We start from the raw sequence: 23,887 nt of genomic DNA, 5'->3' as shown, positions 1-23,887 counted from the left end.
TCGTATTAGAGGCTTTGTAATTAATTAATGTAAATTAATCACATTTTAATCGCATATCAATATTCGACCTGAGAACAGTGATATTTATTTTCAAATAGATTTTGTTATTTTGGTGAATCAATGAATAGTGACTACAGTAGCTTAGCTCTGGTCCATAATCCTGTTAACAGAATATTACTGTACGTACAGTATACTACAATACTTCCAGTGTTCTTGAACATCATCTTGTAGGGATCTCATTCCGCAGTCTGGGGCTTCGGGCCAGCATCTGATTGGAGCCATGCCTGCCAGCGGTCCTTGACTTTGCTGCTCAGCTGTGTCAGGGATGTCTTCAGCGTTGTGACCTAAGGTCAAACATGACAGCCCCGCTAGGAATAGCATTCAATTAACACGAAAGCCAAGGACTGGTGGTATTGATCTCATACATCCTTTCTCCACTTGGGAGAAGAAAAGGTTTCACATTTTGGAAAAACCTAAAAAACTTCTCATCATGCTCAAGTTGCATTACAGGCACAGGGCAGGGGAGAAGAACCCATTCTTAATTGAGCTGTCGGCTCATTCCAGGGTTGTAGCGAGAGGTCTGCAATGAGAGCAGACAGAATACAGAATCTAGGTCAACACATTTGTTGGTTCCTTATCTGACTCTCACTGGTGTTTCCTCCCTATAAGATAAATCAATGTAAATATATGAATAATCTCCTAACCTGCAGTTTGATTTGGGGGAGTTGCAAAAAGCCTGTCCATTTCTTCAACCACTTACGTATACTCTCGCCTATACGTTGTTGTAGAGATGGACCGATATTTATATAATATCAGTCTGTATTAAAAATATAATAATAATTTTGTCCATTCTGAAAAAGGGATATAAATACTGAATACGAAAAAGCAATGGCTCTTTATTCCAAAACTAGGGATGCACCCACATATCCACATAAACGGCTTGAATGTAGTTTTATTGTTTTATTTATAGATGTTCCAACTTGTCAACCAGTTTGAAAGCTTCCCCAGAAAACACTGATAGAATCTGAAGCCTTCATCATCACATTTTTCAACATCATTATTATAAAATAAAATAACGGCTATAACCAATATTTTGATATTTTTTATTTTTGTTATCTGTTCGATACCGATATCTGTTCGATACCGATTATGCAATTTAAGGCCAACATTGGTTGATTAATTGCCCATCCTATACTTTGTTGTAAGAAAAATTGAGAAAATAGCAGATCTACATTGTCACGATCTAAATCAACGTTATGATACGACACATGAGATTATGGATGTGATATTTTTGCACATTTTGACATTTCAGAAAATAATCGCACATATTTATTCATACATTTATGTATTTGTGTAATCTTTGCATATGACCAAAATAGGATTGCCAGGTTGAAAGTGCTTAAGACTTCTGGCCCTGTAGCTGGAAGCCTTCTAGAACCAGAAGATTGTTCCAACAGCAGTCCTGGCATATTTTATGAGGTACATAATCTTGCATGTTACTCCCCTTTGCCCCAGTCTGACACGGACAGATTGAGGCCATGGGCCACACACACGCAGTGCATGCTTATCAGGCCAGGGAATGAGTCCCTGGATTCTCTTTTCAATTGCAGTGTTTCTCCTTAAACAACTCCAAAATTATCATGGACAATTTCATCAAATACCTACCTAAACTAAATGTAAAAGCAAAAAAGACACCATTATTTGAATTAGGCCTACAGTATAGTGAAAATAGCCGATCTACAAGCTTGTAAATCGGGGGGGGGGGGGGGGGGGGGGGGGGGGTCTCCATTTTAATACAGTCTTATCACCCATTAATGCCCCCACACTGGGAATTTGTGAATTCAAAGGGAACAACTCTGTCACCAGCTGGTCATCCAGAATCTGGCCAATGGTCTCCCTGCACCATCAATCATAATGTGATAACCACCATCAATGATGTGACTGCTTGTATATGTGCTGTTGGCAGTTGGCACTGACCTACAGTAGGGACAGAAAAGTAATTAAGTTGGCCTACTTGACACTAATTATGTGGAGATGTTCAATTTACATAATTACAGTGGCTGCCAAAATCTCTCAGTATAGGGGTCAAATGTTACGATGGCTGCTATTGCTCTTCTGGGCGGGTCTTTTCGAACTTTTTATATCAAGCCTGAAGCCTTAATTATTCTCAGGCCTGAGGAAGGTCTCACGACCGAAACGTTATATGAGTGAATATGAATATTCTGTGACTACTTAAATGTGAGTAAGAATACATGGACGTCAATTATGGCAGTATATTACTTACTTACTTACTTAGACTGTCGACAAGGGGCATTAAAGTAATCTCTTGAAACTGCAAGTGGCAGTGTGCAGGTCCAATCTGTCTAGATTCTTCCTACGTATCTACACTGTCTTGTTGCCTATGCACCTGCTTGGAAAGGAACTGCGTGTGCGGAAGTCATGGACCCCACAATTGTTGCTGAATTTAGGAAAGAATTATCTCTCTGAACATGGAAGTCTATGAGAGCAGCCTGGGGCGATTTTCAACCTGACAGAAATTGCCCTGAAGGTGCCGTACCCCTGACACTAATTGGACATTCAGTGGCGTGACTGTTTTAAACAGACTCAACTTTCTGTGTAACATTCTTGAACAACCAGACACAGCTTTTAGTCAGTGTGAAACTGTGATGGATCTTTTGTGATGGAAACTGTTTCTCGCTTCCACCCATTGAGGGGGGGGGGGGCATCACCCTATAATGAACAAACTGCCTCTGCATAATGAAATCTCTGCAGAACATTGGAACGCTAAAAAATAAGCGTAGCCCAATTTCTTGCATAAGCAAATAAAGGGCTCATAGCTGGTGTGGTGAATCCACTTAATAGCTTGAGGCAGGCATATATTATTTTGAAACCACATCACTCAAGAGTGTTTCATGTCCACTTGTGCAGCTATGGTAGACTGTATAGTGCCCCCCCCCCAAAAAAAGGGGAATAAAAGTTAAATTCTGCATAACGTATGGTTCAAGGTTGTACAGGACAGGTACATAAAACTTGTTTTGGTTTGGCTTCCTTCTAGTCTCTCAAGACAGATTGTTGCCTCGCTGTTTTCCAGAATATTTGATGATGGGATTCTCAGATTGATTTAATTCAAATGAGTGTAGAAATGGAACCAAATGGACCCATCATGATGTGTACACTATACAGTACACTTTTCAATATTAAATAAACACTGCAAACACTGCAGACAAAGATGCAATTACTGGGGTCGAGGAAAAAAGTAATAGCCTTAGTAAAGTAATAAGTAACTAGTTACTTTTGGCATGGAGTATTAAGTAAAGTAAGTATATTAATGTTTTTAAAGTAATAAGTAATGATATTATCGTTTTAGAGTAACTTTGACAACACTGGTATAGTGACTGCTGTCTCACAAAGCCAGCAGCCAGCAAGCTGCATTTGTTCAGCAATTGTGGGTCTAAACCACTGTTTGGGAAATGTTGGGAAGATTAATACAAAGTTGCATTAAAATGATATGTACAGTAAACATCAGCTTTTCATTAATACCCTCTTAATAACTTGATAACTGAATACTCTCACCTGACTCCTCCCCTTGATCCTCCACAAGTCCCTTCCACGTGGCTGTGACACTACTTCAGACCTGACTCATTTACCACATCTCGTCAGTAACATAATTTATGACAATTTAACTGCCTGTAATAATTAGATGATGTCTGCACCGTTTCACCTGCCCTTGTGATTCTCCTCACAAACTCACCTTGTAAATTAATCGCTGATTTGATGAGCCATATCTGCAGTGATGAATGCATTACAATGACGGGATTTAACGTTATTCTAAGAAACATTTTCAGCAAATTGAACATGCTTGAATGCAAAAGAAACCATATTCATCTCTTTGAATAGCCCCAAATTACAGGGCCTGATAAACCTACTCCTGCTGTAGGGGGGGAGAAAACAGCAGCTATTTTCTTTCTCTTTGGTAGTTTTAGCAGCGCCTTTCAGTGCACTGTGCCGATTACAATTCTACCACCGTCACTGTATGGTGTAGGGTACGGTCACATCAAACTTCTGCCTATGTGGCCCGCCGGATTTTGTTGCCATTGCGCGGCTTTCTGTGTGAAAAAGCTCCGTTATCATCCAAACAATTGCAAAAAACAGCCATATGAGCAGACACAAAGTTAGGTGTGGTCGCCTGATGCTGCAATTGTAATTACAAATGACTCATCAGAGTTTTGTCGAGAGCTAGAGGAGGCATGAAATGTGACAGAAATGGCCTTCACAGAGAAGATTGTGTGCACATCTCAATGCCTATATTCAGGCCAGGTGCTGGATGTCAGGCATCAAGGAAGAGGAAGAACATCCACACACCAGTTTGTAGAGCTCCGAGACTTACTTTATTTTAAGGCAACAATTAAATGAAACGATTCGACCGACTATGCAAATATTACAAAAAAGAGCAAATATACACAAAAATCTTAATGATCATGCATAACACCTGGGAGTGGGAAGGAGGACAGAAACCTAGACCAATCCCAGGGCTATAACCTGTCAGTCCACCCATCAGAGGAGAATTTACCTGAGCAGAAAAACTTTACACACTCAAAACAATCAATAGAAAAATCAAGTTCATGAGAGTAAAAACATTAAAAGTCATGATTGATGATAATGATTAAAAGCACATACAGGTTAATAGGACAACATGACTAAATGTGTATAGGCCTATCCATGATAGGGTTTATGTTAGTGTGCCTGGTGAGCTTTGAATCAGGGATGTTCTGCACTGGGTAACAGGTAGGCTACCCCCTAGACCAGCGGTTCCCAAACCTTTTTGGCCATGCATTACCACGCATATTAACTTTTTATTTCCATGTGGGGGGGTGTGTCAGCTAGGTCAGGAGGTAATGCGTGGTAATGCATGGTCAAAAAGTTCATATTATGTACATATTATGCACATACCTGAATATGAGAGGATCAGGTGAAACGGGGCAGGGACTGGCTGGAATACAGCGTGGAGACAGATGCTGCATTTTGTTTCCCATGCAGGACATTCCGTGCAGCATGTACAGTAGTGGCAGTGTTGACAATTGTTGGAGCCAGTTTTATGTTTTCTTTATTTGTTCACTTCTTCCATAATGTTTTCATTTTCATATATCAGATATTGTTTTGGAAAAGAGAATGTTATAATTTGGATTATTAGAAGCCTCCACCTCTAATTAAAATCCCCTGCAGTGATTGTGGAACAGTTATTTGTAACTTTTATTTTGAAGGGTTCACTGGGAGCCAGGAAGTGCCGTTGCTTGTTTAAGGTCACTTGACATGCATTTTGAGAACAATGGAAAATGTTTGGTGAGGCTGGGAAGGCATACAGTTTTTGACCTTACTCACTTATTGCTTACTTATTATTTCATGTTTTGTTTGGAGATATTTGGAGATAACAAATATTCTTCAGTTGAACTACAATTCCTCTCTGCACCTTTTTTCTGTTGGATATGGAGTACGAGTCAAAACAACCCAGGGCCCTCACCATGTGGAGTTAGAGGTTTGGATTGTCGAATGCCTCTACAACACTACTTTCACGTACGTTGAAAGAATTTCATAATTGGAAGCACGCAACAGAATCAAAAGCGACATATAAAAGACACTAGGCCTAAATGCTCAACTATTTGTTGGTGGTTAATGGTTGGTGCATATAGTGTAGTCTTTCCTCCCGCCGTGGAGATGCTCATTGTGTTTGTTGTGTTGTTAGTGCGCCGTGGAGATGCTCATTGTGTTTGTTGTGTTGTTAGTGCGCCGTGGAGATGCTCATTGTGTTTGTTGTGTTGTTAGTGCGATGCGATCGTGTTTCCACATGACAGTATATATGTTTGTTTGTTTGTTCTGTTGGGTACAATAATTAGGCTATATTATTTGTTCTGGTGTATAATTGGAACCTACTTGTAGCCCTTCTCCTGTTGTTGTTTTATTGTATAGGCCTATGTGAGAGCTTGCTTGCTATACTGTATATGGGTGTGAACTTGAAAAATCAAGTGCCCCCCTTGGAAACATGAAGGCCCCCCCTGCTGATTATTCCTTGGATACGGCAGTGGGTAGGGCTGTCATGATCATGACATTTCAGTTGACGAGTTATTGCCAAACACAATTTAGATTGAATTGTTGTTTGTTTGGCATTGAACATTGGAACATACAGTATACTGTAAATGGCTTGTAGGTTTTGTAAACAAATATTGCACAGTGCAGATTATGGCAAATAACATACAGTATATGAAACTAGAAAAAGTGCCCCTCGGGGCGCAGGTCTTCACCAGGCCAGGTCAGGTTATGGTGGCCTCCTGGTGGTGCTAAAATAGGCCAATGTGAAAATGGTGCCATTACTTCTTACGCCTTTGATGGCAATTGGATGATTTGAGGCATTTTGTTCCAAAAATGTGTTTTGCATGTTCTCATGGGTCCAACGGGAAGCTGTGCTCATGCTGCAGGGTTGACAGGTTACTCAATGCAAGGTAGAAATGTCATCCTCTACTGTAATTCTGAGTTTCAGGCCATTTTTGTGTGTGTGTGTGTGTGTGTGTGTGTGTGTGTGTGTGTGTGTGTGTGTGTGTGTGTGTGTGTGTGTGTGTGTGTGTGTGTGTGTGTGTGTGTGTGTGTGTGTGTGTGTGTGTGTGTGTGTGTGTGTGTGTGTGTGTGTGTGTGTGTGTGTGTGTGTGTGTGTGTGTGTGTGTGTGTTAGGTCTCCACACTGATATTAAACCATAGATGTACAGCATTGAGAAAGGGCTGTATTGGGGTGGCCACAGCTGAGTAGGTACAGCTGAGTAGTTACAGGGCCCATCTGGGAATCAAAAGGTCATTGCTTCGACCCTCAGTCCAAGTGTCAGAGTGTACCTGAGAAACTCACTTAACCCTTTACTGGCCCTCCTGTGTGTCGAAGAAATTCCCCCTCCCCAGGGATCATAAAGGGTTCCATTTCCCCTTCCTTAACCTATTGTGCCCTCTTGAAAAGCTCTGAACATACTGAATAGTTTCCCTTTCATGTCCTGCAATGTTCGGCTACAGTGGCTCTCAACACCAAAGATTTTGCATGTTATTCATAATAATAATAATAATAAAAACAAATAGAAAAAGTGCCCGTCAGGGCACAGGTCTCCACCAGGCCAGGCCAGGTCAGGTTATTGTGGCCTCCTGGTGGCGCTATAATAGGCCAAGGATGCGATTTCTTCTTACGCCTTTGATAGCAATTAAATTATTTGAGGCATTTTGTTCCAAAAATGTGTTTTGCTAAAATCCCCCTGTTGGTGGTGCTATAACAGGCCAATGTGAAAATGGTGGGATTTATTCCTCAGCCTAGTAGGAAAGTGTGTGAAAAAGGTCATGTAAATTCCATGATGCGTTCATGATTTGAGGCTTTTTGTTTAAAACGGACAATCCTGCAAACTTTGGAAGCCAATGTTAGGCAAGGATGAAATATCGGACAGTAATATATATATATATATTTTTGTTTTCTTTTTTACAAAAGTCGGACTCCTGGTGGCACTATAAAAGGCATGTGAAAATGCCTTGGCCTCTAGGGAGTGTGCATAGCTGGTAACAGACGGACGGATAGACGGACACACACACGCGCGGACGGACGGGGTGCAAAACATACTCTCCCCATGCCTTCGGCCTGGTGGAGACGATAATAATAGTAAGTACATAAAGTGGTCCATGCAGTGTCTATGGTGCGGAGCTACCACCGCCTTCCCTGCTGCAGCAGGAGGTGGAGTCAGCTAAAAGTGGTGCAGCAACTAAAAGTAAAACTTTTTACTGCCACTGTGCAGCAAGACATAAGGGAAACACACGCAGAGTTTTGAGGTAGTTTGGTCAGACAGTGCCCGAGTAATGCATCGCCTGAGGTTTTTTTTTTTTTTTTATCTTTTTCTTTTCTAACAAAACAAACATGTAAATCACCAATGCACATAGGTGGCCTTACACAGGGACAGCTAAAACAATGAAACAAAGACAATAAAAAAGGGGGGGGGGAGAGAGGGAAAAATAACCGTTAGACAAAAACATATTCATATACCGGTAATATATAATATTCATAAATATACTGTAACTTGAAAAAAACTTTAAAAGTCAGCAAAATATAATAGGAATAAAAAGGGGGGAAAACAACAAACAGAAAAACAACATAACAAATACAAAACACACGGACACTACAGACCAGTACAAGACAAACACAAACAAACACAGACAAGGAAGGGAGCCAAAAGCAAACCGTTGGTCAAAACGTCATATCAATTAAATAATTAATTGAACTGCGTCAAGAGCTTTGGACCAGTTGTCGCCTGAGTTAAGTCTCAGAGGCGGATGTTGTGGGTTCGGAGCTGACTTTGGGTATGAGTACCTCAGTTAACAGGAGTATTGCACAACTGGTGGAGAGTAGCCGATATTCCCGACTTGCATCGTTCTCGACTTGCATGGTGCCGATGAGGCCCCCATATATCATAGATAATAGATAATAGATAATCAGATCAATAGAAACTGAACACTCAATGGTGTTATTCTATAATGACCAAAGAGAAATATTGTTGTATTTTCTCTTTTCTGTTGTGGGAGGCTGCATTTGAACCCAGAGGAAGATACAGCAATGCTAGTGGATGAGTAGGATCCATTGAACATCATTAGGCAACATAATTTTTCCCCAGCCTCTTTCCTTCTTTTGTCTTGAGCAAGCAGTGTTACTCATTCCTGCTGTAAGCCCTGAGACTTGTCATTACAGTGTCTCAAGTTCTGTTGCTGCTTCCTGGGATGATGTTGGCGCACTTGCATGACCTTGACAATGAATTCCTATACACATGACTCATTCTTATATGTTTTTCATCCTTTTTCATTACAGTAAAGGTTAAATTTCCTCTCAGGCTTTTACTGTGTAGCATCGACAGCACCTACAATACACGCATGTGTGTACTGTTTGTGCCTGAATGATGAAAGAAGCACTTTGTTCAGTTTACTGAGCATTGCCTGGTTCCCTCTGGATAGCACAAGGCACAGAGGTGCCCTGCTTAAATTGACCTCCTTTCACCCAAATCTCGCCTTATGAAGCTTATAGTTTATGTGAGATCTCTCGGGTCTGACCCAGGGCTTCTGGCTGCCCCGAAAGCTGGGTTATAAACTAAGGCTGAACAAGCCTTTGCAGTGGTTTTGTAGCCCCCATCCTCTAAAAAACACAAATGCAGAGTCAGTGAATTGTTTTAAGACGTTGTTCTCTGGTTCTATAAGCACTTTGTTTTATGGTGGTTGTTTAGCCTTCTGTGTACTTTTTTTTATTATGTTGTTTTGCTTTTAACACTTATTTATTTTCCATTTTCCGTTTTTGTTCATTGTACCGCACACTGTAACACTTGTTTTGAATGTTGTTTTAACAAATACGAGTTAAGTTGACTTACTTATTTAAAGCGCCATGAAACTGCTCATCGGGGAAATCTAACAGGGAAATTAAACAATGCAATTTTAAAAAGTTAAAGACTACGAGCCTGCCAGTGAGAAATAGTTCAAACATAGTGTAACAAAGCCTCAGGTGATACACGTACACAGGTGGTTTTTGGTCTTCACCAGGAGTAGAGGCCTTAATGCGCTCTGACAGGTCTAGCCTACAAGGCAACCCATATCCTTAGTTAAACATCTGGCTTCCCTCCGAAAAAAATAGTATGTATAATTGATTGCTGCCAATGATTTATTTTTTTGTTGCAGAATTGGAGTCAGTGTTCAGAGTTCTCGCAGGTCTGACATCATTATTAACCCCAATTTATCTGATCAAATTTGACCCTTTTGCAGGTGTAATTACTGTAAATGATTGGAGACGAAGCTCAGAGCACATCAGATACGACGTGCTGTGAGCTTGTAGAGTGACGTACCGTATGGCGGAGCTCTTATTAGGCAGTAAAGCCAGTTCATCCATCCATCCATCCATCCATCCCTGCTGCCTACAGTGTAATTCATTCTCCAGAAGAGATTTCCACTACAGTCACTAGTTCACTGCATTAAGTTGTAATGCTTTGTATTCAACATGCGTATGAAACATGCGTAACATGCGTATGAAATAGGGCTGGGACTAGATTAAAATAACATCTAATTTTAGGCATTGAAATGTATTAACCCATTTTGACCTGAGATCAGATTCTAAAAATGTCTTCTACATCCTGACAGTTTTCTGAAAAAGCTATGTTTCTATGTCAGTCGTTCTTCGATTTTAAAAAAATAGCAGACCTACAAGCTTGTAGCGCGCCACTCGGTGGCGTGCTATGAGCTTGTAGATCTGCTATTTTTCAATAGCTAAAGCATAACATAATGCTAACACCAAAAGGGGTTCCCGCCCAAACTTAATCGCATATCAATATTTCACCTGCATATTATTATTAATATTATTATAATATTAGTATTAGTATTATTATTATTATTTTTAAATTAAAACGGATTTTGGTATACGAGTTTTATATCAAAATGTCCCATCCACTGGGCCAAGCAAAGTGGTCTGATCGGCTTCTTCTCCCATTGATTGTGTGCACCGGTATGATCGGTACGCCTGAAATTCGTCCAGTGAGGAAGGTTCTGTGGTGCGAAAAGCGTGAATAAAATGCGTTAATTCATTTAATCACGCTATTGTTTCTGTAAATAATTAATCAAAATTAATCCGTTTAAAGTCACAGCCCTAGTATAAAACAAAACAGGAACACTGCACATTCTCAATACTATGCTACAGTATACGATAGTGAGTGAGGTTGTATATCTTTGGTACAATTTCATGATGATTTTAGTTTTAGAATTATGTCAATGTGAATGTGTGTTGAAGTAAGACAAGGCAAGTTTATTTGTCGTAAGCAATTCTAAGTGCTGTTGTAGTAGCCCTTTAAGTTTGCAGTTTTGTATAATTTTAACTTTGAGAATGACGACTTTAACTTTGATTCCTAGTCTAGAATAGATTGCAGTACTGTAGTTGGTGAAACCAGTTAGAATTTGTTTGATCTGTTACAGTGCTACTGTATGCCTATGCACAGAAAACAGAAACAGATTGTGAGTCATCGTACACATTTCTGAAATGAGGCTGCCGTGGATGAGAGGCCGTCTCAGAATCGGAAGGTCACCTGTGAGCGGTTTCACCCTCGGCTCACAGTCTACAGTACGTGTCCACGTGTCCTCCTGAGCAAGACATTTAACCCCTTCACCATATGAACCATCTAAGCAGCCATCTGCAAGTTGAAGCAACCACCCCCCACTTCCCTTCCCTTCCTCATGTCACCCCGCCCCCTGCTGGGCCTGCTCTGTTTATGTAATGTCTCCACTGGGCCGAAGGCGTTTTTGATATTACTCCTCCAGATTCTGTCCAAAAATCCCGCAAATCGTTACACAGTATCTCTATAGTCATGTGTTCAAGACGGATCTGTCCGATATTTCATATTCCATTCTAATTGGCTAACAAATCATCCAATTGCCATCATAGGCATCAGAACAAATGGCTCCCTTTTCACATTGGCCTATTATAGCGCCACCAGGAGGCCACAGCCTCACCTGCCACCTGTGGAGACCTGTGCCCCGAGCGGTACTTTTTCTAGTCTCTACAGTCATGTGATCAACAGGGATCAACAGTGGCCCGTTTTGCCTGTGACAAATTGCATACACATTCCGACTATGCCAAGAAAGGAATGGTTTCCAAAATCGGCTTCATGGTGGCACTATAACAGGCAGAATCTGATGTCTCTGAGCAGCTAATCTCTGGCACTGTTGGACTGATCGGTGTGAAACTCATTGGAGGCCAAGTAAAAACCTCTGTCTGAAATGTCTCACATCAGCCTGTTACAGTATATAGCGCTGCCAGGAGGCCGACTGTTGCTGAACCCATTTTCTTATAAACAGATTTTGTCCAAACATCACGCACGTTGGTACACAATTGGGCCAGATTCAGCAAGCAATTTACGCTCATATTCATGTCCAGTCCCAGACGGCACGACACATGCACGTTATAATTTTATCACGATAGATTTCACTGTGTAGGCTATTTATGAATGGAACACATTGATAAAGGTCCCCCCTGCTGCGTTTCCAATTGCTGCGGATGACAGTGTGAAGGCAAATATGCAATAATCCCAATTTCTCTTTCCATTTGCATCGAGTCTACCGAAGTATTAGGTGGGAATGTGACCTTAGTCTTCAAGCTGCATCAATTAATAGTCCCCAAACCTCAAATAAAATATGTATGTGGGCAATATTTGTCAACACACACACACACACACACACACACACACACTCCATTGTGTCGTGGTATTATAATACCACGTGGTATTATAATAATGTAGGCTATACTGTGTATTGATCACATGAACGCCACACACAGAATAGCCTAGTAATAAGCTTGGCTAAGATTGGCTTCCAAAGTTTGCAGGAGAGGCCGTTTTGAACAATATGCCTCATATCATGAACATTTCCGTGAAACATTGCTGGCCCACAATAACCTACCTGCCCTGGTGGAGACCTGTGCTCCAAGGAGCACATTTGTCTAGTTAATTTATTGACTAAAACGAATCGCAGGCAGTTATTTCCCCCAGTTATTGTCTGTCTTCTTCCCTACAGTATTGACTGACATTTAACTACTGGAATACATGGAAGAAACGGATGAGAGGGCCTTAGTGCAGCGATTCCCAACTGAACCTGTGGGTTTGGCAAAACATATTAATGTTAATATGACACTAATATAAAATACTTTTAATGTAAATAAATGTTTTTTTTCTTTATAACCTTTACAAATATGTTGTGATACCGACAGGAACTTACCATGTTAGTTCTATTGATCGAAGCCGTTACACAATGGATTTTCAAGTGAAGGTTTAGAATCCTAGTGGTATTCCATGTTTAGCATTGAATATGTTCTACTGTGTGTGGCTTTGGACCACTATGCGTTTTCACTGTGCAATCAAGAGGCACATATGAGTTACTTAAAAAACAAGGGGGAAAAAGTCGATAGTGTTCATATTGCCAATATATTTTTGTGGGAATCTCTATCTGCATACATATTAGTATTTCAGTGTCTACTTTGCAGATTTTGATAAATGGTATCTGATATTGCAGATGCAGCAATATATCTCAGGAGAAATTACCCGGTTGTGCTTTGTGCTTGAATACACCCATTGAGGTGAGTAAGCATTATAGATCGTTCTCATTTAATGTTTGACAGCTAAGGGACTGGTGATGTTTTAGATTGGTTTCCCCCCCCTTTTATTTGGGGGGGGGATTTTTTATTCAGTGTTTGTCAAGATAGGCTTTAGTTAAACTCAAGCTGTCTGGTGTTGACTAATTTACAGTCTCCCTCTGTCTCTGTTCCTCTAGTTTTCTGTTGTTATAAGCTTTATTTAACCAGGTCCCTTTGAGATGAAAATATGTCTTTTACCAGAGTCCAGTTGCAGCCAAGACAGGTAGTAACACAACAAATTAAAACGTTGTTGCAAACAGGCACAAAACAAGAAACCGATAATATCACAATAAATAACATCCCACAGAACAAAGTGCAACAAGCACTTTTTCCATGCCATACCCGAAGGCAGAGTTCAGGAGAATTGCCTTTTTCGAACTCTCCTGTCCTTGAACGCAGCATTTTGCGTTGAAAGAATTTGTCCTCGTGTCCTTGTGTAGAAATCGATGTCCTACGCTGCGTCTTCTGTAGCTAAAGAGTGTGCGGTCGGTCGCAGAAGTTATCATCAGGTGTGTGTGTGTGTGTGTGTGTGTGTGTGTGTGTGTGTGTGTGTGTGTGTGTGTGATTAAAGCAGCCATGGTGTTTGAGAAAGAGCTGTTTGTTAGCCTTGAGGGTAAAATAATTCATGAGTCGGTTACAGTAGTACTGCTGTACAATTATACAAACTAACTAACAGCTACTGCAGCATTTACCAGACGTTCAGGGGCACTTATATTCATATCTATGTACAGTGATGCAGTATATGTTGAGTAGAAGCCAGTGGTGGAAAGTAACTGGTACAAGTAACTCAATTACTGTAGTACTTTTACTTGACTTGAGTACGGTGTGTCATTTTGTCGGGGACAGAGTGGCATTCCGACGCACTGCCATTCCGACTACAGTATGAGGCTTCCAGCTTGCATTTAGGGTTAGGGACAGCCAGGGATAGTAATGAGCGCGTTGGAATGGTGTTGCGGCGGAATAGCGGTCTTCGGAAATGCCGGTGTGTAAACCAACTTTTCTATACTTTAGAATTATACTCATACTACAGTACATCTCAGAGGCAAATATTTTACTTTTACTCCACTACAATCATTCAAAAACTGTAGTTTCTATTTACCTTGCATTATTGCAGTATTTAGACTATTTGAAAACTGCCGATTACGATTAGATTTTTGGTGGTTATAATGGGCAACATCACATCTGACCCCCTGACCCTAAGCACAGGAGCCCCCCATGGATGTGTGCTCATTGCTGAACCCTCATTTGCTTCCTGTACACACCCATGACTACAAGTTATGTGTAAATCTTGCAATGTAGGGTAGGCTATAAATAACATTCTGCATTGTTTCAGTCGATAGTAAAGTTGGATAAATAAAAAACAGAACATTTCCAAAGCTGAACCTTTTAAAACCTACAAGTATGAAACCTTACTGAATGCCACCAAGCACAATGGCCATAAAATATTATGGAACACGACACGTGTGTCCTTACCTTGTGTTCTCTCCGTTGATTTACGCAGTCAGGAACACTCAAGCTGCTTTATTGTACAGTTCCTTAAGTCAAAGCTGTCGTATTATTTGTGACCTTTCAGTGCTTCTGAACAGTGGAATGAGGACAAAAAGTAGACAGCCAAGGCTTTGTACAGCATTATGAAAACAACACGTCAAGATCTCTTCTGTACATGAAGTGGCACCAGTGGCTGTAATATGCGAGGGTGTTTGCGGAGGAGCCATTGTATTGTTATTGTGTATTCCTGAGGAACAGATCATTTTCATTATTTCGATCTTGACAAATTATTTATGGGAAATAATTAAAAACATAAGCAGTAAACTTTCAATTCAGTTTTCTTTCACTTCGGGCCATTATTGATGAAGATATTATGGATAATAAATTACAGACAGAATGAAATTGACCCCACAAGATCTGGAACTGACAAATAGCTGATTGCATGCCAGCTAGGGAGTCCATGATTACTGGCTTTTATTGATCAACAAATCATCACCGAAACATGTAATTTGTAACGCTGTGATAAATATGATTTCTCACGGCATAAGACCATAGAATTGACCCTTCAACTCCCAAAGGAAAGGGGGGGCATGGGTCTTCCCAACCTAAAAATGTACTATTATTCGGCCCAGTTAAGATATGTAGGATGTTGGTGTAAACCAGATTATATAGCAAAATGGAAAGATATGGAAAAGGAATTCAACAAACATCCCATTCAGAATATTATAGGAGACAAGGAAAAGTTTAAGAAAATAAAACATTGTATGGATCCAATCACCCTATTTACACTGGAGATCTGGTTTAAAATAGTAAAAAAATATAAGTTAGAAGAGGATATAAAGATTTTAAAATGGATGGCATTTGATAGTTCATTTAAACCTGCATCCTCATCCCCTTCGGCTTGTAGATCTGCTATTTTCAAATGGCCGAAATATGGGGCTGAAGTAGTTAAATGACGTTTTAGAAGATTTAGAACACTTCCCTGGGGTTTTTAGATAAATGGTAAATGGTGCATTTATATAGCACCTTTATTTAAGGCGCTTTACACACACACACACACACACACACACACACACACACACGGCGGTAGAAACCATGCAAGGCAGCAACCAGCACATCAGGAGCAATTAGGGGTTCAGTGTCTTGCTCAAGGACACTTCGACACTAACTCTGGGGGAGCCTGGGTTCGAACTGGCAACCTTGCGGTTGCCATACAATCACTTTACCCCTGAGCCACTGCCGCCCTAGATATTTTAGTATTTCACAGTGCACTGGTCTCACTTCCTTCCTGGACTACATCTCAATAATACAGCCCTCCCCCTCTCCACAAGGTGGGGCAGTGCATCATGGTCATTGTAGGAATTCAGCAATCCAGTCAAACCCTAGTCAAACACCCAGACTACATTATTTTTCTGGAGTGCAAAAATAGCAGAGCCCACCGGTGGTGCTGGGGTGGTGGTGGGAGCAAACATCACATACAACCAGGAACCATGAGCAGAGGAAGGCAGGAAGAGCATGCAGTCTAGTGAGATTAAGTAGCCTGCCCAATTAGTCAGCTGACTGCCGCATCGGCGAATGACGTGTGGGACTTGCACACACTTATACGCCCACAAGTAATGCAACATGTTGACCCCTTGAGTATAGTATGCGCCTTTGAGCATGGCATGAACCCCCTCGAGTATGTCTGCCTGAACTGACTTGCAAGCTAGTACGTCTCATTAATAGTATTTTTTGTAATAATAATCAAAATAAGTAACTAGTAAGTTTTCATATAATTGTAGTTGAGTAAAAGTACAATACTTTCCTCTGAGATGTAGTGGGATAGAAAATTGTAAATACTGAAGTATATATATACATTATACCTAGTTGTTTTACACCACTGATAACTGTTGCCCTCTGGAAAAGGAGGTGGTGATTTTGCATGTTTGCATCAACTTTACATTGTGATTCAGATGTGATTCCCGTAGCTCCACAGAACAAAAAAGATTCTGACTTTATATCCCTGACAGGTATTCAGAAATTAGGTGCAGAATTGGTGACAGGTGCTGGTACTTTTCTCCCAGTGCGGTAATATTCTGTTCTTTCTTTCTTTTTCTTTTTTTGAGCCATAGACATGTTTTGATATTTTGTAGATGAGCAGTCAACCCTACAAGAGCACATTTGCTGAGTACTGTACTCTTGCCTTTTGGGCACTTTTTAGTGCAACCATTTTAAGTGCAATGGACACATGTTAAATAGAACCAAATCAAAATTCACACACTGAACCCTTATAAATTGAATGAACGCCTTACAGAAGACAATATGACATTACATGAGTCTGACTGACTGATGGAGAGAGATAATATATGCTGTCTTTTTACAGTGCTTCGAGTCCACTGAGCAAATGACTGCTGTTCATTTCCTTCACTTGAGTTCATGACGTGATTGGTTTGCACTACGATCCATCTCTTGCAGGCAAACTCAATCCGTTAAGTCTTAACTGCTACAAATGATAATCATTGTCAATGGAGTTATGACCTAACCTCAAGGCGATGACGCAGACTGTTTTTTTTTTACCAAAGATAAATTTAGCCTGTGAATTTGCAGCCTTTAGAGATGACACAAATGTGATAACATCCATGTCAGTGGTGCCCATTTGAATAGGCAACAGTATATGTCAGGAAATTAGTGTTGCGATTTGCAGATGGGCATTATAGGCCAGTGAAATGTCACCTCTGGCTCTCCAAAGGGCCTCATGCTGCTTTTTATGGGTGATATAAAATATCTAATGGCTAACGATCCAGAATTCAGCATAATAAAGAGCCAATAATAAAAGAAAAATGCAGAGAAAGTGAGATAGCTTAAACATTTGTTCTCCAATCTACTAAGGGTCCAATCATTACCAGTCATATCCAATTTACAAGTCCTTTTCATGCATATATTTGAAGTACGTTTGACAGTGATGATTGATTGTCCTTGAATCATATTAGAAAAATGTGTTTAATGCTTAATTCGATGAGCCGATGACATAAAGTGCTTTGTCTGTGTCTTTATTTTTCTTATTTGATAGGTTCCTTCCAGATTTAATTTTTTTTGTTTAAAATGTATGCCTCCTGAAATTATATTTTGCAACATTTAATTACCTGAGAATGACGGGTCTCGATTTCACTGGTTTGAAGTTATAAACGTGCCATACTTAATTCGAAATAAATAGGAAACAAGACCTTTAAGCAGAATACAAATTACTGTGCATTATGCAATATTAAGGCAATATGTTTTCTACATTTAGGCTTTTTCTAAAATGTGCATGGTAAGTGGACATGTTCACCTCACAACATGCATTGTGAGCTTCTCCCCAGAATAGGGATACTAGCATTCAAGTGGTTATAAATAACTGATTATTTACTATAGTTAGTTATTTATTTATTTGTAAGTCACTGATAGTTTAATTTATTTCCCAAGTACAGTTCTTACAGTCGCTGTCACTCAACATGACCTTACATGACAGTGCAGAACAATACAAAAGACATACCGGTAGTCTATATTGTACATATTCTTTTCACACATTCAGCAGAGAACATCAGCTCCTTTTGAAGACGTTGGCCTTTGTTCTGTGTGATGGCAAAATAGGAGCATGGTCCAACAATACAAAATGAGATCCTGTTAACCATGACACAGCTGCTATCTGCCTGCACGCTCTGCTGGCCATGAAACTGCTGTCCAGAAGTGATTTGCAGGCATTTAGGAGCTGGCTTTTCCTAATGCTCCTCAAATTCCTAGACTGCCTCCAGTAATTGTATGTAGATTTGTAACTGTTTTAATTTGTTTAAGTACCCCTTAAATTAACAGGATGTTAAATTACTTGTAATAATTACTGGCAATTGGTATGTAGGATACAAATGCTCTGACAACCAGTATAAAAGGACAATTGGTAACATTTCACTTTATAATGGCCTTACTCCAGCGCATTCAATTCTGTATTAACCTGGGGTTTGCTGGTCAAATTATGAGCAGTAGTACTTTGTCTAGAGTGCTGCTTCAAAAGCTAAGAGCTTGCTGCAGTCTGGTGAGCTGCACTCATGAATACACAAGGACCCGTGGGTGTACCCACATGGAGCATGTGTAGACACGCAGGCACGCACACTCGTACAAGCTTGCTAGTATTATGTAACTATATCATTGTGTATTTATACAAATGTTTTAACAGTTCAGTTGAATTTGTGGGTAATTAGGTGGGATTGTCTCTGTTTAATGTATAGGTCTTGTGTCAGTTTTGATGACATACTGTAGGTCTGTGACTGTATTGGTGATGGCAGTGTGGCATAGGGATATTTCACAAAGGTTCTGGGTATGAGCACTGGACATTTTACTTTTCTGCTTAAGCTTGGAATGATTTTGGAAGCTTCAACACTGGAATAATTATCATCGTATCATCATGACGTAAAATTGACACTGTCTATTTGCTCAGACACTATGAATTCTCAATTCATTGTCAATGGGAATTTAATGATTGTGTAGGACAAAGTTTGTGGACAGACAAAAAAACAGAAGAAATGACAGTCGTAGGCCTTTATATCAGCTCACAGTAAGCGAAACCCCTTGGAAAGTACTGTCGAGGCTCGGGGTGCCGTGCAGATACGGCAGCTTTTACTCTGAAAGCCGCCCTTTCCTTTCCGTACAAAAACCGGGATGCATAATGTTGCTTGCTTACCTCAGTCAATCAATGAGACCATGACGGTCGTTAACAGGCCATCAACACACTGCGAGTGTGAGTGACCAGAGAAAGAGAGAGAGAGAGAAGCGTCTCAACAGTGGTGATTGACACCCCTAGGGAGGATTCATCTTTTTTTCTTTTATCACTTGGGGAAGGTCATTGATTTTTCTTCCCAGTCAGATGGAGGGTCAAGGCATTTTATACCAGGGTACATACATGTTCTCCAGGGGTACACTTTAAAAAAAAAAAACCTGTCCCTAAGCTATTCATTTTCACGTAGTATAATCTTGACCTATAAGCACAGATTTTCTAATGATCTAATAATTAACTAGGTTATTGCTGACAACGTCGTCAGATGGTGGAGGGGTGTTCTTGGTGAGTGTTCTGTTTACCGTTCGGTCCAGGTTTAGATCCCCCTTACTTTATCCGTTCATTAACACTCATTAACACATACATGAACACAAAAATCCATTTCCATGTCCGTTCTATACCAGATATGGAAATTACAAATGTGAATTGGACAGTGTTTTAAATAAAGTCCATAAAACGTCCCATATCCATCAAACATGGCTAGCATAGCATTATGACTAAACACTACTGTGCTACATCTTTTTTTAATGTTTAGTAATGACTTCAATCAATCTGTAAATTTCTGAGAGATGCCATTCGCAAGCTCTTATTGGCTGGCCTTTTATCAAGGTCAGCCATTGAGGAAATAGTGATGACTAGTTACCTCTGACAATAATACAATCGCACTTCTACTAAAGTAGATCAATCGCACTTTAGAGTGGACATTAACAAGAAAGTTTACTTTTTGATTTAACTTTGAGATAACTTTGTATGGCCATTTTCTCTCCAGATAGTGTATTGAGTAATGCAGGCAGTATTAAAGTTACTGTTGGCTGTAACTTCAAAATCACTTACTAACACTTGTAACCCTGGAGCCTTCTTTAGTTTTGTATCAACTCTGTTTTGCTAAGATGGAGACACAACTTATTATTTTTCTGCATATTTCTGCATTAAGTAATTTTTCTACCTCTAATTTATCATGATGAGAGACTTGGAGAGCTGAATCATCAGCAAAAAGGAACAGTTTCACAGACTGACTTCATGTCATTAACATAATAAAAAAAGAAAATAGGTTACCTAAAATGCTCCCTTAAGGGACCCCACATTTTAGTGGTACAGAGAAACATCTCATTGATGTTTTCTACATCTTTTAGCTTGCAGTTACAAACCCTGTTGTTTGTGTGCCTAAGCAGTATTTTAGTATTAATTTGGGGAAAGGGACTTGTTTCATACAAATGAGGCCTGTGAGCCTTTAGCAAGCTAATTCATTACTAAAGCATTTTCTCTAAATTGATCTATATAAATTTGTGAGTGGAATATTACAATTGACGTGATCATGAATTATTTCAGAGGTTTATTAATGAACTGGTGGGCGTGCCCAAACTGCCCACATAAAAACAACATTTTAACAAATACTGTACACTTTTTTGAAAAAATTATACCTCCTTATATAACAATCAGACCTGATGATCATGTTTTAGGGTGAAAAAAAAAATCACGGCATTCCATCTTTAATATATGTGTCAAAGAGCTCTGACAGTACTTGTTTTCTTTGTCTCCTCAGGGGCTACACAAAGCGTTTTTTGAGCCCCTGTCTGCCTGTATAATAGTTTGTTTGGATGAGGTCTAGGTGTACAGAAATGACAAACAAAATATTTCAATTATGCAGATTTATTTTTCTCCTTGCCAGGAATTGTTCAAAATATATATCAAAAAATGAAAACAATAATGCTTAATCAAGCATATATCTATATCTAGAGATATCCACTGACTGTTTTTAAAGGCAGAGTTCTCCTCAGCGTTGTGCCCCCTCTTCACTCTCCCGTGCCTGAGAATAAAACCTGGGTCTCTGTTTTGTGGCACCAACCAACTGTAATAAGGACGTGTTCACTCTCGCCAGTCAGCGGCGATCCATCTGATTGTGTATGACAACCCGATAATGTACGACCCAACGTTGATTCGTTACCACAACCATGAGCTGTGAATTCTCATGTTGTTTCAGCTAAGCAGTTTGTGCGAATAACACGCAGGACATTCGAGCACAGAAGCGATTGATAGGTTCTAACATCTAACTTAAATATTCAATATGTGCTGCGTGTGAGCATTCTGGGCGATATCCAAAGCGAACATGACCATTAATACTACTCGACCACTTTCTATGTTCGTTGACCTGGTTTTATTGTATGTTGCCTACTCTGACTTTCTACTTTGTAAGTCGCTCTGGATGAGTGTCTGTTATGACTGAATGAATTGTAAATGACAAGAGGTCGCGGCCCTTCACATCTAGTAGTGGATGCCCCCACATGTCATTATTGTCCAGTGCTCCAAGATCAGCAATAATAGTTACAATACATTAGAAAACATACAGTAAGTAACAGAGGACCTAATAAGAACTTGTCAGAGTGTACTATACTATAGTACTTGTACTGTACTACTGTACTCTAACTGTTGCCACGACAACAGATAGCAGCGTGATGCCACAGCAGTGATGTCACACCAAGTATAAGGTCTATAACTGAGTATCAGAGCGTAGTAAGAGAAAGCAAGAGAGTAACTCTAGACACGTAGCACCAAGCATAAGAGGTTCTCAATCCCATGCAGGGCTCAAGGTTACTTCGAGGACCCCAGCCTTCAGAAATAATCTATCTACACAGGTAGACTAGCATAGCTTCCTTCTACCTCCCATGTGACCAGGCTCTCAGGCTATTCTGAGAGATCCTTGGCTACAGTAACTGTACTATTACTCATACTGTATTATCCATTGCATCTTATGAGAGGTGGGGTTCATGTGCTGCCGACCTGCGCGCGCATGCTGGTGCTTATCAGTGTGACGTTGACTGATAAGGCTAGTAGGGAGGGCACTGGCCACTTTAGATTCACACAGGGGGATCCCACACATAGTCTGCTGTCCAACAATGTATATTGTATTACATATCACTGTAATTGTAATGTTAACAATGTACAGTTAAATCAGGATGATTACTGTCAAAATACAACATGGGTTCATTTATACCTTAAATTGTTTGATAAATTAATCTTGCCTCGAGTTTATAGAATTGCCTTAAAGCAATCTTTTCTCCCTTAACGTAAAGAAAAATGAATAAATCACCAGCTCTCTTCCCTTCAACTCTCTTGTTTACACAGGGTTCCTGTGACTAAACTGATATGGCCGCCACTCCGGAGAAATGTACGTCTTTGAACTCTTACATGTGGATTTCCCTTCTGCTCCTCAACCTTATTCCTCAAGCCAGGTAAAATGATTAATCTCATTTATCTCTTTTTCTCTCTATCTCTCATTCTTTCTTTTTCTGTTTCGTGGCATATTCCCTCCCTTCTCTGATTCATCGTCCTCCTTCTGTGCTATTTATCCTTGAAGTTCTTGTTTTGTGTGTGTTTTATTTATTTATTATTTTTTTCATTTATTTGCTCGCAGTGGAACAATGGAATAAAAGAAAAAGGCTAAATTCTTGAGTCATTTGAAATAGATTGTAGCATAATTCTGGTTCAGCGTTTCTCAACTAAACTCCTGCAAACATCTGAAAACTGCTACCTTTCTTGTCTATCAGATAGGCTGTACTGTAGGTCAGTGGTTCTCAAAGTGGGATCCGGGGACCCCAGGGTTACTTGAAGGGGGTTCCAGGGCTCCCCAGCTAAATTTGTTAATATAGCATCAAAATCAGTTTAACCAATTTAACCCTACATTGACTATTTCAAGCTCACAATGCATCGCAAAATTAGCAATTTTGAATATTTTTGAAACGTTTTAACGCATTGATTGCAGGAATCGGTTTTCTTCGGTTTTCTTCGAATCCCAACGGTCTGATGCGGGACACGTAGATCTACGTTTAGCGCATGTTTTTATTGATTACTTTCAATCGCCTTTGTACACACCTGGACAATAGATCAAGCAGCCCCGATTCATCCCACAACACTTGGAAAAAAAGCCTCTCCCCTCCCTTCCTGAAAACAGGACGGTTGATGTTGATCATCGGTCAGATGGAACAATGCAAATATGTGCTGTTGTGTTACTGGAGGGGCACAGCAACACTAACCTCGCCTCACACCAGTCTTTCCACCTCGGAGGAAAACAGCAACATCCCTCGTCCCTCGGCGAACTCGGCTAGCCGAGTTGGAACGATACACAGTGACAGACACGTACATAGATGGATAAATAATGACTTTGCATCGTTTAATCTGCCCGTCTAGCGTCTGCCTGATCCGTCATGATCATCATCATCATAAAAAATAAACAAAACAGTAGTAACGTAGCCCCAATATGTTCCCTCAGTTCCTATGCTCATTCTGTAGCTCAAACAAAAGCCAATTACCGACGAAGGGTAGATCAATGTGTACCTTTTTCCTCGTAAAAGTAGACATTCAGGGCTTTCATTCAGTGTATAGTATGTATAGGATATGTTCATGTTT

The 23,887-nt window shown here is 40.1% G+C and overlaps 1 protein-coding gene across 1 annotated transcript in view; it reads left to right on the top strand.

The window, feature by feature from the left end:
- gabra3 (gamma-aminobutyric acid type A receptor subunit alpha3) overlaps positions 1-23,887 on the top strand; it is a 118,409-nt gene that overhangs the window by 24,279 nt on the left and 70,243 nt on the right. Inside the window, exon 3 of the mRNA XM_080779353.1 lies at positions 22,607-22,713. Within this exon, the coding sequence (XP_080635479.1) occupies positions 22,628-22,713 (86 nt within the window). The 5' untranslated portion in view covers positions 22,607-22,627. The remainder of the gene's footprint in view (positions 1-22,606; positions 22,714-23,887) is intronic.

The sequence above is a fragment of the Protomyctophum bolini genome, assembly GCF_963924005.1.
Source record: "Protomyctophum bolini genome assembly, chromosome: 13".
Classification (NCBI taxonomy): Eukaryota; Metazoa; Chordata; class Actinopteri; order Myctophiformes; family Myctophidae; genus Protomyctophum; species Protomyctophum bolini.
Note: the sequence above shows the minus strand (reverse complement) of the source record. Positions and strands in the feature narration are given on the sequence as shown.